Source organism: Anguilla rostrata, chromosome 6, assembly GCF_018555375.3.
Source record: "Anguilla rostrata isolate EN2019 chromosome 6, ASM1855537v3, whole genome shotgun sequence".
In the NCBI taxonomy this organism is placed as follows: Eukaryota; Metazoa; Chordata; class Actinopteri; order Anguilliformes; family Anguillidae; genus Anguilla; species Anguilla rostrata.
In genome coordinates, this window is record NC_057938.1 from 27,841,822 (window position 1) to 27,856,249 (window position 14,428).

Consider the following 14,428-nt stretch of genomic DNA (forward strand, 5'->3'; position numbering starts at 1 on the left):
CCAGGGTCACACACAGCAGCCTTCCTCCCCACCCCTGTCCTCACTCTCTCTCTCGTTGTCTGTCTGGCACTCTCTTGCTCTCTGTTGCTCTCTCTCTCGCTGTCTGTCTGGCACTCTCTTGCTCTCTGTTGCTCTCCCTCTCCTCCTGACTGTCTCTTTCACTCTCCCTCTCCTTCCCCCTCTCCCTCCATTCCTCCCTCTCTCTTTTCTTCCTCCTCTCTCCTCCCTTCTTCATCTCTCTTTCTCTTTATCTGTCTGCTGCATGCTGGGATTATGGGTGTGCAGTAGGATGCTCACAGTGAGAGGATGGTTCAGGGTTTTTTCCCCTTTTCTTGTTTCCTTATTTTTATGCTGAGCACTCAAAGCAAATAAATGTATACTTTGTAGTAGTAGACATCAGTGGGATCGCTAGGGGTGGGCTTCCGGGGCTGAAGCCTTGGATGTTTTTCGTCCATGTTGCTGGATCCCTACCGCTCTCCCTCACCCAAACGCCCAATGACAAGCACCTACCTGTGTAAAATGAAAGCGATTGGCTTACAAATTAACCAAGATCTTTGACTGCATGATATAATGTAGCCTAAATAAAACGTGAATGAAAGAGTGTGTATTCAGTAGGCATTTCCCAATGGATTCTATATCAATACAGCTACCCATTCATTAGAAATTGTCCCACACTGCTGAATAGTGTGCTCTTTTAATAAAATAGCCTCTAGATATATATTGTTATAATCTGTTATTCATAACTTCACGTCACCTAACTTGCACTCCTTTTATTTTTAAATGCAGGCTAAATGTTACGCAAACATCTGTGAAAAGACTAACAACGGTGTATGCTATGTAGAAATTCAGTAGGAGATTTATTTCTGAAAATGTAGGCAGCTGACATATGCCTATGGGATTGTTTTGTATTTGCACTGTAGGCATTGCAAATAATATTTATGTTATTAAATAAATGATAAGAAATCGCTTGTGTACTACTGTGCTGGAGCGGAAGCAAGTCAGACTGGTCTTTCGTTTGTTTCCTTCAATTCGTTCAAAGTTCGAAAGACTAAAATGAACTAGATAAACGAAATGTACTGAATGACTCAAATGAAAAAAATGTATTGAAAGACTCAAATTACCAAATTCTACTGAAAGACAAATGGCTGAAATTAACTGATTGTGCTGAATGTACTGACTCAAATGAAGGAAATGTACTGAATTTTCCCTACTGAAAGACTCAAATGACCAAAATGTGCTGAATGTAGTAGTTTCGGTTTGGCCGATATATCGGCCATTATTTGACTTTTTTGACGACATCGGGATCAGCAGTTATGCTGCCGATGTGTCCCGATTTTTTAGTATAATAAGTATAATAAACAAAAAAACAATTATTTATATGTACTTGTCTGTTCGAACGTTGTAATTGCTATTTACTAGAATTATCCAGTAGAGGGAGCTCTAATACAAGTGTGAACTGCAGCAGCTGACGCGCTACTTCTCTAATAAGACGTTTGTCAGTCGTGCCTCATCCAATATTCTCCACTGCAAGACTTGTCTGCACAGATTCAATTGCCGTAGTAAAGGTATGTATATTTAGTGAAAGTTTTTAATTAAATGCGTTTGTACGACCACTATGTTTATCAATCCTCATTATCAAGCGAGCGAGCTAACTAACATATTTGGTTCACTTTAGCAAGCTAGCTGGCTAGCAAGCCTTTATGAAGTGGCAGTGAGCACATAAGCAGCGTAGGATCTACATTTCCAGAGGACATCGCTGTATTCTCAAATAAATAACCAGAAAAAATCTGAGATAATGATATTAGCTACTATATGATGCTCTGTCAATAGCCAACGCGTAATTGCAAGCGAGTGTGTCATCTAGTCAGGCGTCATCGTAGCAAGTTAACCAGACAGTAAAAACGCAGATAAAACACTTCTAACATGGATCATTTTAAGCCATGTTATCTAGCTTTGTCGTGATAACATGAGAGAAGGATTGCTGTTGGAGAAGTGAATCAACCAACAGTTAGCGCGGGTAACTGCATTGTAAAACATTGTAGTTTTTTTTCACGTAGCCTTTCATCCAGTCAATTTAATTTCATGTAACGTTACACTTGATTCACTCTTTAGGTCCGCTAGATAATGTCTTACTCTTTGAGATCATGTAGTAGAAATAAAATAAGAAAATATAATTCATTTAACTTACTGAGAATATATAATAAGAAATAATGAGGCTGAGTCAATAGCTAATGCGTTATTGCGAGCGAGTGTGTCATCTAGTCACGGGTCAGAGCGCATTGTAGTTATTTTCACCACCAAATTCTTATGGACAGGGAAGCTCGCTAGATAAAGTCTTACTCTTTGAGATCATGTAGTAGAAATAAAAAAAGAAAATGTAATTAATGTATATGAGAATAGATACTAAGAAATAATAACAAATTAATAACAACAATAATAATAATATTCATAAAAATATATGCTTGAAACTGGAAAGTTGATTTTTTAAAATTCATTTTTATAGAAAAATTAAAAAGAAAGGAGTAAAAGAAAGGTGTGGAGTTATTTTGATTTCACACACTTAAAGATGGTGTTAATATATATATTTCATGTAATATCATCTTTTACTTTTTTAATCTAAAAAGTTCTTTGTGTGTTTATTAAAATTTTTGTTTGCTTATAAGTTAAATGTTCTTAAATATAGAAACTTTAATAAAATATAAGTTTTTCAAATTTATTTGAAAATGTTGCACTTCTTGACAAAATATCGGTAAAAACATCGGTAATCGGTGGGCTAGGACTCTCCAAAATCGGGATCGGCATCGGACCCAAAAATCTGGCATCGGTCGGGCTCTAGAATGTAGCCTACTGAAAGATTAAAACGAATGAAACTACTGAAAGATTTAACTGGTACGAAAACTCGAAAAGAAGCTTACTGAAAAAGAATGACTTGAGTGTGGGCATACTAATGACTAATGGCTGAGCAGCAGCAACACAAACACAAACAGGAAATGGTATGTTTGCGAAAGAAGTGTTCAGTTTCTTTGAAAAATAGTATCACTGGGATCTTAATTACATTAATGACCACGTTGATGATAATTAGAACTTTTTTAGGGCATACTCGCTGCATTTTGGAGAAAAAATCAAATTAGCCCATGGACCATATACAAAATCCAGTATATCTCTATAGCATTTTATTATTTCACTTGTGCTAAGAAACAGCATTGCCCTTAATACAGTATGAACAGATTGTAGCAATGAAATTAGTCTTATTTGTAATTCATAATAAACAATTAAATGACGTGTAGGATTTCACAGCAAAAGTGTTTGGTTTGCGTTTGGTGATCAGCCCAGGTGCTTAAAGGTGTGCTGGTCTCCACAGTTTGGGGCCGAAACTGGGAGCTCACACCGAGAGCGTGTCTCTTTATATGAGTTACGTTTAATTTCAGTTTTGTTTCTTTTAACATGACGGGGAAAATTCCTATCACAGAATCAAGAGAGAATATTCCTACCACTCACATTTCCTCACATTTTGTGTTCAATTGTGCTTGTCACAGATGCATTTTAGTATCATAACATAAACATTGAATAAAATTCTGCATCAATCAAACCACATTGTTGTGTTAAGCAAATTATGTAAACTTTCAACATCCCACCAAGGAAAAATATGGTCCATGTGAACCCGTCTAAATGCAATAATAATGTAATATAATAATAAGTATTACTATAGCCTATATTATTTCAATAGTAGGTATAACCTTTGACATTGTGAACCGAGCTTAAGCATGTCAGCAACTAAGAGTAAATAGGGCAGACCGGGGTAAATTGCCTGTAATGCAAAACCTAACACGGGTAAAATGCAACACGGATTTCAGGTAAACACACAGAATTATCATGTCTTTGTCTCCAGCTAACGCCAGGAGAGTTTAATAAATATTTTGGGAGATATTTTTACCGGAAGTGTTTTTCAGTTACTGTATTGTATGTGTATGTCAAGGAATCCTGATGTATGTAATCGTAAACAGTCGTTTAGTGACTGTCTATGTATTGCATAGTTTTGATATAGCAGCTTCCGGGGATTGCTAGCCAGGTAAAAGTGCAGACACCCCCCGTGGGGTTGTTAGCCAGTTGTCAGTCGGTTATTAATTAACCAATTGATTGATCAGACTTTATCCTGTCTGAGTTGAATCTACACTTATTTAACTCAACTTTAACTCTAGGCAACATAGTGACATGTGACATCGAATTTCATTGTGGTGTAATCATAGCCAAGGTTGTTTGTATTAAAAATTATCTCTAGTTATATTTTCAGAATTAAGCCGTTAGTTATTTCCCTGCTATCCCCTATGTTCGGAAAAATTTATTATTTTTTAACACAGCAGAACCAAACCGAAGCATCACGTAGGAGGTGCACTGCAGTCTGGGAAAATAAATTTAAAGACTCAATGACTCGAAAGTACTAGCTATTCATTTAGATGAACTGCCTCAAACAAACGGATTTATTTTAATTAATTAAACTTCCCAACACTAATAGTAGTGCATTTGTTTCTGCTCTGGGTGTGTTGGGATGGTGTCTAGAATCTCCAACATTAGACACATCTCTGGGTTTTGCATGAGGGTTAGGCTTGTTACATACTCTTATGCGCAACGAGCAACGCAAGGGGCGTTTCTTACGTTCCATCATAAGAAAAATGTGTAGTCCCAATTTTGCAATCCGACAGAAACACGTGGTGTGATTCTATGTGTTTCCATTAGAGGAGCTAAAAGTAAATGCTTTTCAACAAACAACTACAAACAAAGTAGTAATCATTTCTGCTCCAAGGTTACTGACTCCAACCAGATTAGCCGACTGCCACCTTGTGGATTAGTAGTATATGACGTCAGACAGGGCTAAACGAAGCTGGTAAACGTGTGTATCATATGTAAGCAATGAGCTTGCATATGTCCTGAAAGTGCACTGGCATTTGCTTTCCTTGCGTAGAGTATGTATCAAGCCATATAAGATATACGCAGGTACAGGAAATTGACTACTCTGTGTGAAAAAATTCTTCCTAACGTCTACATGGAATCTGCCTTTTGTTAATTTGAATTTATGTCCCCTCGTTCTACTAACAGAACTAAAGAATCTCTTGTAGTTCACTTTGAGGCTTTTAAATTCATAAAGGGGATCAACAATCAAATCACCCCCGAGTCTCCTTTTACTAAGTTTGAAGAGGTTAAGCATCTTGTCTTTCCTCATAGCTTTTATCTTTCATACCAGGAATCAGTTTTTTTGCTCTTCTATGAACTTTTTCCAGAGACTCTATATCTTTCTTATGGTACGGTGCCCAGAACTGCACACAATACTGGAAGTGTGGTCTAACAAATGTATTGTATATGATAAGTATAACTTCCTTGGATTTATACTCAGTACTTTTGGCTATATATCCCAGCATCCTGTTGGCCTTTTTTTACAGCACAGTGCCTAGAACCAGAAAGGCTTTGATCAACCATTACTTCAAAGTCTTTTTCAAACAGAGCACATTCCAATTTTGTTCCTCCCATAAAGTAATCCTGCCTAATGTTTTTATTTCCCACATGCAGAACTTCACATTTGGACATATTAAATTCCATTCGCCAGGTTTCCACCCACTTCTGGATTTTATTTAAATCTTCTTGGATAACTTTAGTAGCTTACAAACTATTAGCTGGACCAGTTTTGTATCTTCTGCACATATGACTAATTTACTATGTCCCTGTCAAGGTCATTGATATAAATGAGGAAGAGCAGTGGTCCCAGCACCGATCCTTGTGGGACTCCACTTCTAACAGCTCCCTGCTCAGATAATATACCTCCTACTTCTACTCTTTGTGTTCTACCCTGTAGCCAGTTCCGAATCCACTCTGAAATACATCCTCTTATTCCTACTGTCTTCATTTTACTAACAAGTCTCATGTGTTACCGTATCAAATTCCTTTTGGAAATCTAAGTAGTTAATATCATATAGTCTACCTTGTTATAATCAAAACACTTGGTAGCTTCTTCAAAGAATACCAGAATATTCTTAGTCATGGCTCAAGAAGGTTAAACGATACATGTCCTGGATCAAAAACTCCTTGACCACAGGTGTGTCAAATCTAAGGGTGGATATGCAGAACTACTAAAGATCTATGAATCAAAAAGTAAGCAGTGTACCCAGTGTCTCCAAATCTATCCAAAATGTCTAAATTATGTATTGCTGTAAGTGGGAATTACAAGCTTTCCGCCAGAACAGTGGCTTAAATATAAGGCCTCTTATATCTAGGGGTCCTGCAACATATCCAAAATCTCTCTAAAAATCAATAAAATGCTTTTTGTTCATTATAAAGCATATACATGTGCCCCTTATGAATGTTTAAGGTGAAACATTGATATCAGATAAAAGAAATTATGCAAAAACATTATCACACTATGTGGTATAGTACCTAAATGTGTAATCATTAACTCTTGTGTGTTTTTCTGTACTCTGTATTATGTAATGTTTTCTTGATTGGGGTTGGGATGATATTAAAACAATATTAAACCGTCCACCACGTTTTGGCAATGTTCCAGCTTTCATGTCATATCCGGTGCATGAAACACAAACACTACTGAACTACCAATGAACGCTTACATTACAGTGTGAAATATCCTCATTATAAAATACCACTAACCTATTTAAAGGCACTCAGTTTTTATAATAACGTATATAACCTAAATATTTTCATCAATAATACTTACATAGTAATGATGAAATGTTAGTAGTGTTCAGTAGATCGAGACAGAAAATCCATGCTGTCTTTCTCCTCTTCTGACTTACTCCAGAAAACTATGTCAGCTCGGTATATCAGCAAACATATGGCACTGTTTATCCTAGGGGAAAATGTAGATTTGTCCACGCTACCAAACAGAATCATTTTTAAAAAACATTTTTTTGTTTGGGGAAAAAAATATTGAAAGTATTGGGCCCTAGATTTATCTTGTGGGCCATCAGGTGAGCATTTGTCAAGAATGTATTTACTTGGCAGGTGCTTTCAGCCAAAGTGACTTACAAAAGTATTTTGCATGGTCAGCAAAAACTACTAGAGCTAGAGTTAGGCAATGTTGGTCTTAGAAAAACACCTGTTGCAGCCCACTGCTCTGTGAAGTTCCAGTTGCTTGAGTTTTTCACTCTGTGCTGTCTTTGCCCCTGCAGGAGACCAGGCGCGAAAGTTTTTCCTGCAGTCTGGCCTCCCCTCAACTGTGCTCGCCGAAATATGGTAACATCCGAGCAGAAAAATGACCTACTGCCACTCATTGTATTTCAACCTCATTATGCACTGTATTCTTACTACACTGTGAGTTTCATACATCATAATTCTGCTTAAATAGTTCAACTGATATTTGTGACTAGGTTGAGGAGCTGTCTGGGAGATCCTGTATGTGAGGTGACATGGGAAAAAATACATTGGAATGTATTTTACTCAAAATACAAAATACCCTAGAAATGAAAGTATCAAAATAACTGCAGAATATGGGTTCCAACAATTTTATCAAAATAAAATGGATTCTAATATTTAGAATATACCAAAATGTATTTCTTGATAAGGATCATGTTGAATTGTCAAGAGCATAGGACCACATCATTTTGCCATGTACCTTATTCTGGATAACAATTTTGTTTGTTTCCTACAAAAATTGTTGCGCGTCCTGGTCAAATGGAAGAGGCCTTTTTTCATAAAAAGGGTCTGCAGGATATCACCAACACCATTATGTTTTTGTTTTTTGGACATACAATGCACAAATTTCCTTATTAATGAAACAAGTCTATGTGTCTTGGAAGATAAATAATGTTTATCAGTTTCCCATAGTTGGTGTACCCCTGGATAATCATTGAGCCATTCAGAGTTGCAATTGGGCATGTCAGATTGATGCGAGCAGAATTAATTTAAGTTAACTCACCCGCAAAGCACAAATGTGAGACCACAATGATAGGCTAAATGATGAGTGGATGAGCAAATCGGATAAGTGGATTAACAAAACACAGTGATGGAACAGAGCGAGGGGAAAGTAAAGGGTATATTTATTTATAAAGGGAGACCAGGATGTGAAAAAAACAGACATTCCTCTTACTGTTTCCTAATACAGATTATCATCAGAATTTCTCCAGGCTTATAAAACATAAATTGCAAAATAGACAAAACAGATTTCAAATACATACAATTGAAATATTGCTCATTCTTGTTTGTAAGCTTGCCAAGAGGGAGCTAGTTTTCCATGATTGTGGGAAAAGATATTTTCAATTTATATAAATACTTTTTATTTTCCTTTTATTCTAAGGAAAATCAGAAATTCATATCATAATACAAGCATTTGCATCAGATCTTCGGCAAGTAAGCATTAGTGTATGGATTATTGAACTGAATGAGACTGAAGCATGTATGTTGCACTTAAGTTAGAGAAGAAAATCTAAATCAGAGTGTTTTGAAGAGGTGTTCCTGCATCCATGGATAGAAACACTGGTGCCCACAAGCCTTGCTGGTTGTATTGAGCTTCCTGCTCTGACCACCACTTCCCCCATCACCCTCAGTTGCTCCAAAAAGTAAACACTACTCTTCGTTAGCGCTGCCCACGTGTAATCAACTGGCCACACAAAGGCAGGATCTTGAGTTACAGCCCCAGATTAAATCAGGGTCCCCTGGAAACCAAACCCCACAGCTGGAGCCGCTTCTAAATTTGCGGTGTCGGAAATGAAATTGTGATGTACACTATGGTTAACTCAGCTCAGATATGAAAACGAAACTTATTATTTCCATCTCAGCTGAGAATATTTTGAGGCTGCAGACAACCTCAGGATTTTTATTCTGAATGGAAGCACTTAGTGTTGATTAAGTAGCTATGATTTGTTGATGTCATTTTATTATTGACATTATCATTGATGGTTTAGCAACAGTTTTAGCTGCTGCCAAATTGTTTGAAACTTGTTTGAATCTGAATTTGTATTTGGCTCTGCATTTGTTGTGAAGGGCTCTGGCAGACATGAACAAGGATGGGAAGATGGACCAGCTGGAGTTCTCCATTGCCATGAAGCTGATAAAGATGAAGCTGCAGGGCCAGAGCCTGCCCAGCTCTCTACCCCTCATCATGAAGCAGCCGCCTGTACCCGCACCATCTCCCATGGCATCTTCCTCAGCCCGCTTTGGTAAATGCCCTGCCCACTCGCACACACACACACCCTCTGGCCTTTTGTCTGGTTAGAGTAGGAAGCTGGAAAGATTAGGGGATTTCTCCCGCACGGTCATTTCAGGAAGCCATTGCATTGAACCTGTAGACATCTGTGTCCTGGTTTCTTCAAGTTACACAAGATGCAAGGGGTGAAATGCATGGCTGGTGTCACAAATCTTTATGAGGCAAATTCACGTGTGTTCTGTTGGAGGTGGACTGGACCCAAGGCCTGGTTTTGTTCATGCAGCATGTGTTCATTTTTATTGTAACGTAGGTCCTTTTCTGCTCTGACAGCTATTGCAACACTGTACCATAAACCTTCGCCTAGCAGGGGTGTGTATTGTATGTGCCTGTCCGTCCGTCTATCTGTCCGTCTGTCTGTTTGTCCGTTCATCCTTCCACCCACCCACCCACCTGCCCAAAACATCAGGTTGATAGAATGGCACGTAGCAAAAGGAATGCAAGTTCACAATAAACTGAGTTCAATATCGCAAGGCTTTATTTTCTAGCTTCTACATACTCCATCTCCCTCTTCCACTTTTCCATTATTGGTTCTGATTACCACTGGAAACCCTTCTCTCCTGTCTGCAGCTGTTTATTTTTTAAATGTCTGTATGTACCACTAGAGGCCAAACAACAGCTACAGTGCTCTAAATGGCAATTCTGACTGTGTAACTTGAGGAGCAACTTGAGTGATTCAAAATGTAAATAAATGGGGAGGCTTGTGGTGCAGTCCAGAGGGCAACCAAATATCGGCCATATGCAATTCTTCCCACGGGAGCAGGGGGGTTTGACCCCTGTGATGGCAGCTCTGGCCCCTTCCCTGCCAAAAAATATGAAAGGATGAGTGTCCTGCTCTCCTTTTAAAAAAAAAAAAAATGCAAATTACCTTTTCAATTTTCCCTTTATATATGTGCCTTTGGTTCTCTAACTGTTGTTATGCCTGTGTATCTCTCCAAGGGATGGGATCCATGCCAAACCTGTCCATCATGCCTACCATGCCCATCTTGGCACCAATGCCTATGACTACCTCCATGACGTCGATGAGCACCATGGGAACCATGGGGCCACTGATGCCCACCGGGCTGCCCATGTCCCTGGTGCCATCCCTCAGCATCCCCACCCTACCGAACGGACCAGCAGCAATCTTGCAGCCAACTCTTGCCATGACCACAAGTAAGTGGGTGGTTCTGCCTCGCTCGTCCTTTTGCTCAGCCCACTGTATTAATCTGTTGCATATGGGGTCAGGTGTGGGACATAGGCTGTGTTCTTCATTGGTTTATTGATCTGTAGAGCGTGGACAGGTATAACCCATATGGCAAAAACCTAATTTAGTCCCATAAATTGTTGCCTCAGGTCAGTGAAATCCTATAGGAAGGAGGGAGGGAAGAGGGGCTGGGCAATTCAGGCCCTCAGCCTTTTGAGAATTACTTGGCAAGGATAGGGAAAGTATGGGTATGATTCATTTCTGTAAGTGATATAATGACAAACTTTTCACCTTTAATGTCAAAAAGAAAGAGTTTCAGGAGCGCCACAAGAAGGTTTCTTGTTTTCATTTACCAACAAAGCATTTTAGTTCAGTTGCATGGAGTTTCTAACCTACTTTATTAGTCTTTTCGGTTATGAGATGTAGAACTTATGTGAGGGGGAAAATAATTGGTTTAAATGTCACTTGCGACAAATACTATTTATGTTTCCCTCAGGTATTCAAGATACAGTTGAACAGTACAGGCCAAAAGTTTACATACACCTAGGCTAAAGATATTAAAACTCAGTTTTTCACAACTCCGCACATTTCATGTTACCATACATCAATACGTCAATTAGGACATCTACTTTGTTCACATCAGATATAATTTTAAAACAATCGATCTGAGAGAGATTTATTTCAGCTTTAATTTACTTTATCAGAATTCCAGTAGGTCAAAAGTTTACATACAATTTGTTAGTATTTAGTGGCATTGCCTTTTAATTGCTTAACTTGAATCAAACGCTTGGGGTAAGCTTTCACACTGAGTAAAATGAAAAACACTACAGTAAGAAAATGTTTAGACTGTTTTTCTGGGAGTGTAATGATGAAATCAGTGCACAAATACAAAAAGGTAACAAAGCAAATATTTACAGTACTAGCCAACACCATGTTGATTATGGCGGTCTCTTGCTCATCTGTAAATTTCCGGCCTCTGCCACCTCTTGCTGGTCGTCTTTCTATGCTGTGAAAAGTATATACAGTATAGGCTAGACATATTTAATAAATGTAAGACAAAACAACATTACACTATACTTTTCTCTAAGCACTGTAGATATCCATAGAAACTATAAAGTTACATTACTGTAATTACTGTAGAGAGTATAGAAGACTACTGAAGTGGTTGCTTGCCTATTCTTATCTCTAAATGCCCAGATAATTGAGACTACCGTGAAGCGGCTCAAATTCGGCTGGTCTCACTGCCCAGCTTCGGTCATTGTTAGGCCATGATTGAGTACATGGTCAACCAAAGTTGTGCGGATTTCATTAGAAATATTGGCTCGCCTTCCCCTTCCTCCTCCTCCTCTTCTTGCTCTCACTCTTCCTCTTCCTCTCTGTTCTCCATGCTGCTCCATTTTTTCCCCAACACAGTAGAGGTCACCTGAGACCTCTTTTATACTCTGACACATAATTGAATTGTTTTACCAATTGAGTTTGAACCGGTGAGAAGTGAGTGAGACCAATTGGTAATTAGGGTGTGGAATTTTGAAGGCCAGTGTTTTCCAGGTGAACAAAGTGTGCTGAATGAGATTTGTGCTTACAGTTTTGCAAACATGTGAGTTAGAATTGCTATTTGAGTGAAAACAATGGAATTGTGCTTAGAGTTTAGAAGTGTGGAGTCTTGTTGTTGATGAGCTTCAAGTTATCAGAATTGTGTGCATAGTTCAATTTTTTGTGTATACAATGGAGAAAAACTAAGTGTTTAGAGAATTAAGCCAGGGTAATTAGTTGGAATGAGAAGTGACATGCAACAGCCCTGAAATGCTGGGTTGTGCTCCTGCTTCACGCAGTGCTTGTGAGAGGAGGTCTTGTTTTCATGTCCCTGCAGCTCTCCCACTGTCCAGCTCCTTCTCTTCTCCTCCACTTGGGTTTGGAGGAGCCGGTGTGACGAAGACACAGTCTCTGCTGGACCTCGGCTCAAGCAGGTGAGTGCCCAGGGGAACAAGGCTGCTGAAAAAAATAATGTATTGAGATGTTCTGTCTTTAATACAGGTGTGACTTGTATTTTACGTGTGAAAACCAAATCTGTTTTCAGTATTTGAAAAAGAACATTTGATGTGATGATGTAATTGATATACAAATGTCCTCAAAATGTCATGGAATAGATGTATCTTGTCAGTACAGTGGTCAACAATACATTTTATTTTACATTTAACAATATTTTCCACATAACTGAAGGTGTTGTTCTAATGCATACTGCTTACATGTAGTAATAGATACAATTCCGAGGTCTCCTATTTTTTATTATATATAATAAAATTATATATATAAAATATATTTATAATTTCCTTGAAACATTTGTAGGACTAGGGAAACACTTGTAGAATCAGGTGTAAACTCTCCTCAGTGATTCAGTATTTCTATTATAATTCAAAGTATTTTGCCTGAAATGTTGCTTTGTTCAAAATCCTATTGGTATACAGACATTAAATTGCAAATCCCACACATATGCTGTTATGGAACACTATATGTAGTACAGTGGTTAGGGAGCTAGCGTGTCAATTGATTGTCTGAAATGTAAGCTGTATAATTCACTCTGGAGAGAAGCATCTTCCTTTAGTCTAAGTGTATAAATGTAAGTGAATAATATTATGAATTAAGTTATAAGCAAACAGTGCGTTGCTTAAACTGCTATTACTGTCAAATCCAACTGCTTCCTTCTCCTCTTCTATCCCTGTAGCTCCAACTCCTCCTCCACCACCTCTCTGACCAGCAACTCTCCAAAAGTGGGGTCCTTGGACTGGGCAGTGCCTCAGTCATCCCGGCTGAAATACCGCCAGCAATTCAATGGGCTTGACAAGCAGATGACTGGGTACCTCTCAGGTCAGTTGGCTGCTCACTCTGCCTAGTGATAGATTGTTATTGGCCTGAGGCTGTCATGGCCACCCAGCTTAGGTTAGCTCAGGCCTCCACATCACTGCAATGAACACTATGTTCATCCACCTGTCTCTGCTGTCTCTGCTGTGTGAAGAAGTCACTTGGTCATGGGACAAAAGCGCACTAACTAAAATGCCTGTATATGGTCTAAGAGCAATCAGTGTAGCTATGATGCACGCTGAACTGCACAGAATTAGGTGTATTTATGTCAAAGCAGAATATTTAACTCTGCATAAAACACTACATGGCCAAAAGTATGTGGACACCTGAACATCACACCGATACTGTATGTGCTTATTGAACATCTCATATCAAAACCATGTGCATTAATATGGAGTTGGTCCCCTCTAACAGCCTCTACGTTTCTGGGAAGCCTTTCCACTAGATATCTGAACATGCTTGCCTTATGAAATGGGTTTCCACACACAAGCCGGAGATTAGTATGTGCAATGCCAGACATCGGCTAGAGTGGTGCTAAGCACCCTGCCGTTGGACACTGGAGCAGTAGAAACGCTTTCGCTGGGGTGTTGAATCACGCTTTACTATCTGGCATTCTGACACACAAATCTGGGTTTGGCAATGCCAAGACAACTCTACCTGCCCAAATGCATCGTGCAAACTGGAAAGGGTATGGGCGTGATGTGTAGGTGTCCACATACTTTCGGCCATGTAGTTTGTGTGTGTTTGTGCATGCGTGCGTGTAGAAATATGTAGAATTTGCAGAGGATCTGTTTACTGTTGAGGCCAAAGGTTAACAGACACCTAGGCTAAAGACTTTCAAACTCAATTTTTCACTACTCCACACATTTCATGTTACCATACATATCCTGTGTTAAGTCTACTTGATTTCCATAAGAGGTCATTTCAAAATAATAGTTATGAGATAGATTTACTTCAGCTTTTTTGTACTATATCAGATTTTCAGTGGGTCAAAGGTTTGCATACACTTTGTTATTATTTGGTGGCATTGCCTTTTAATTGTTTAAGTTAAATCAAATGCTTGGGGTAGCCTTCCACAAGCTTCTCACAATACTTTGCTGGAATTTATGCCCATTCCATCTGACAGAACTGGTGTAACTCAGTCAGTTTGTGGGCCTGCTTGCTCGGACACGCTTTTTCAG

The 14,428-nt window shown here is 38.8% G+C and overlaps 1 protein-coding gene across 1 annotated transcript in view; it reads left to right on the forward strand.

Moving 5' to 3' along the window:
- itsn2b (intersectin 2b) overlaps positions 1 to 14,428 on the forward strand; it is a 112,767-nt gene that overhangs the window by 37,395 nt on the left and 60,944 nt on the right. The window contains exons 4-8 of the mRNA XM_064341028.1: positions 7,173 to 7,236; positions 8,983 to 9,158; positions 10,142 to 10,357; positions 12,259 to 12,355; positions 13,111 to 13,253. Of these exons, the coding sequence (XP_064197098.1) occupies positions 7,173 to 7,236; positions 8,983 to 9,158; positions 10,142 to 10,357; positions 12,259 to 12,355; positions 13,111 to 13,253 (696 nt within the window). The remainder of the gene's footprint in view (positions 1 to 7,172; positions 7,237 to 8,982; positions 9,159 to 10,141; positions 10,358 to 12,258; positions 12,356 to 13,110; positions 13,254 to 14,428) is intronic.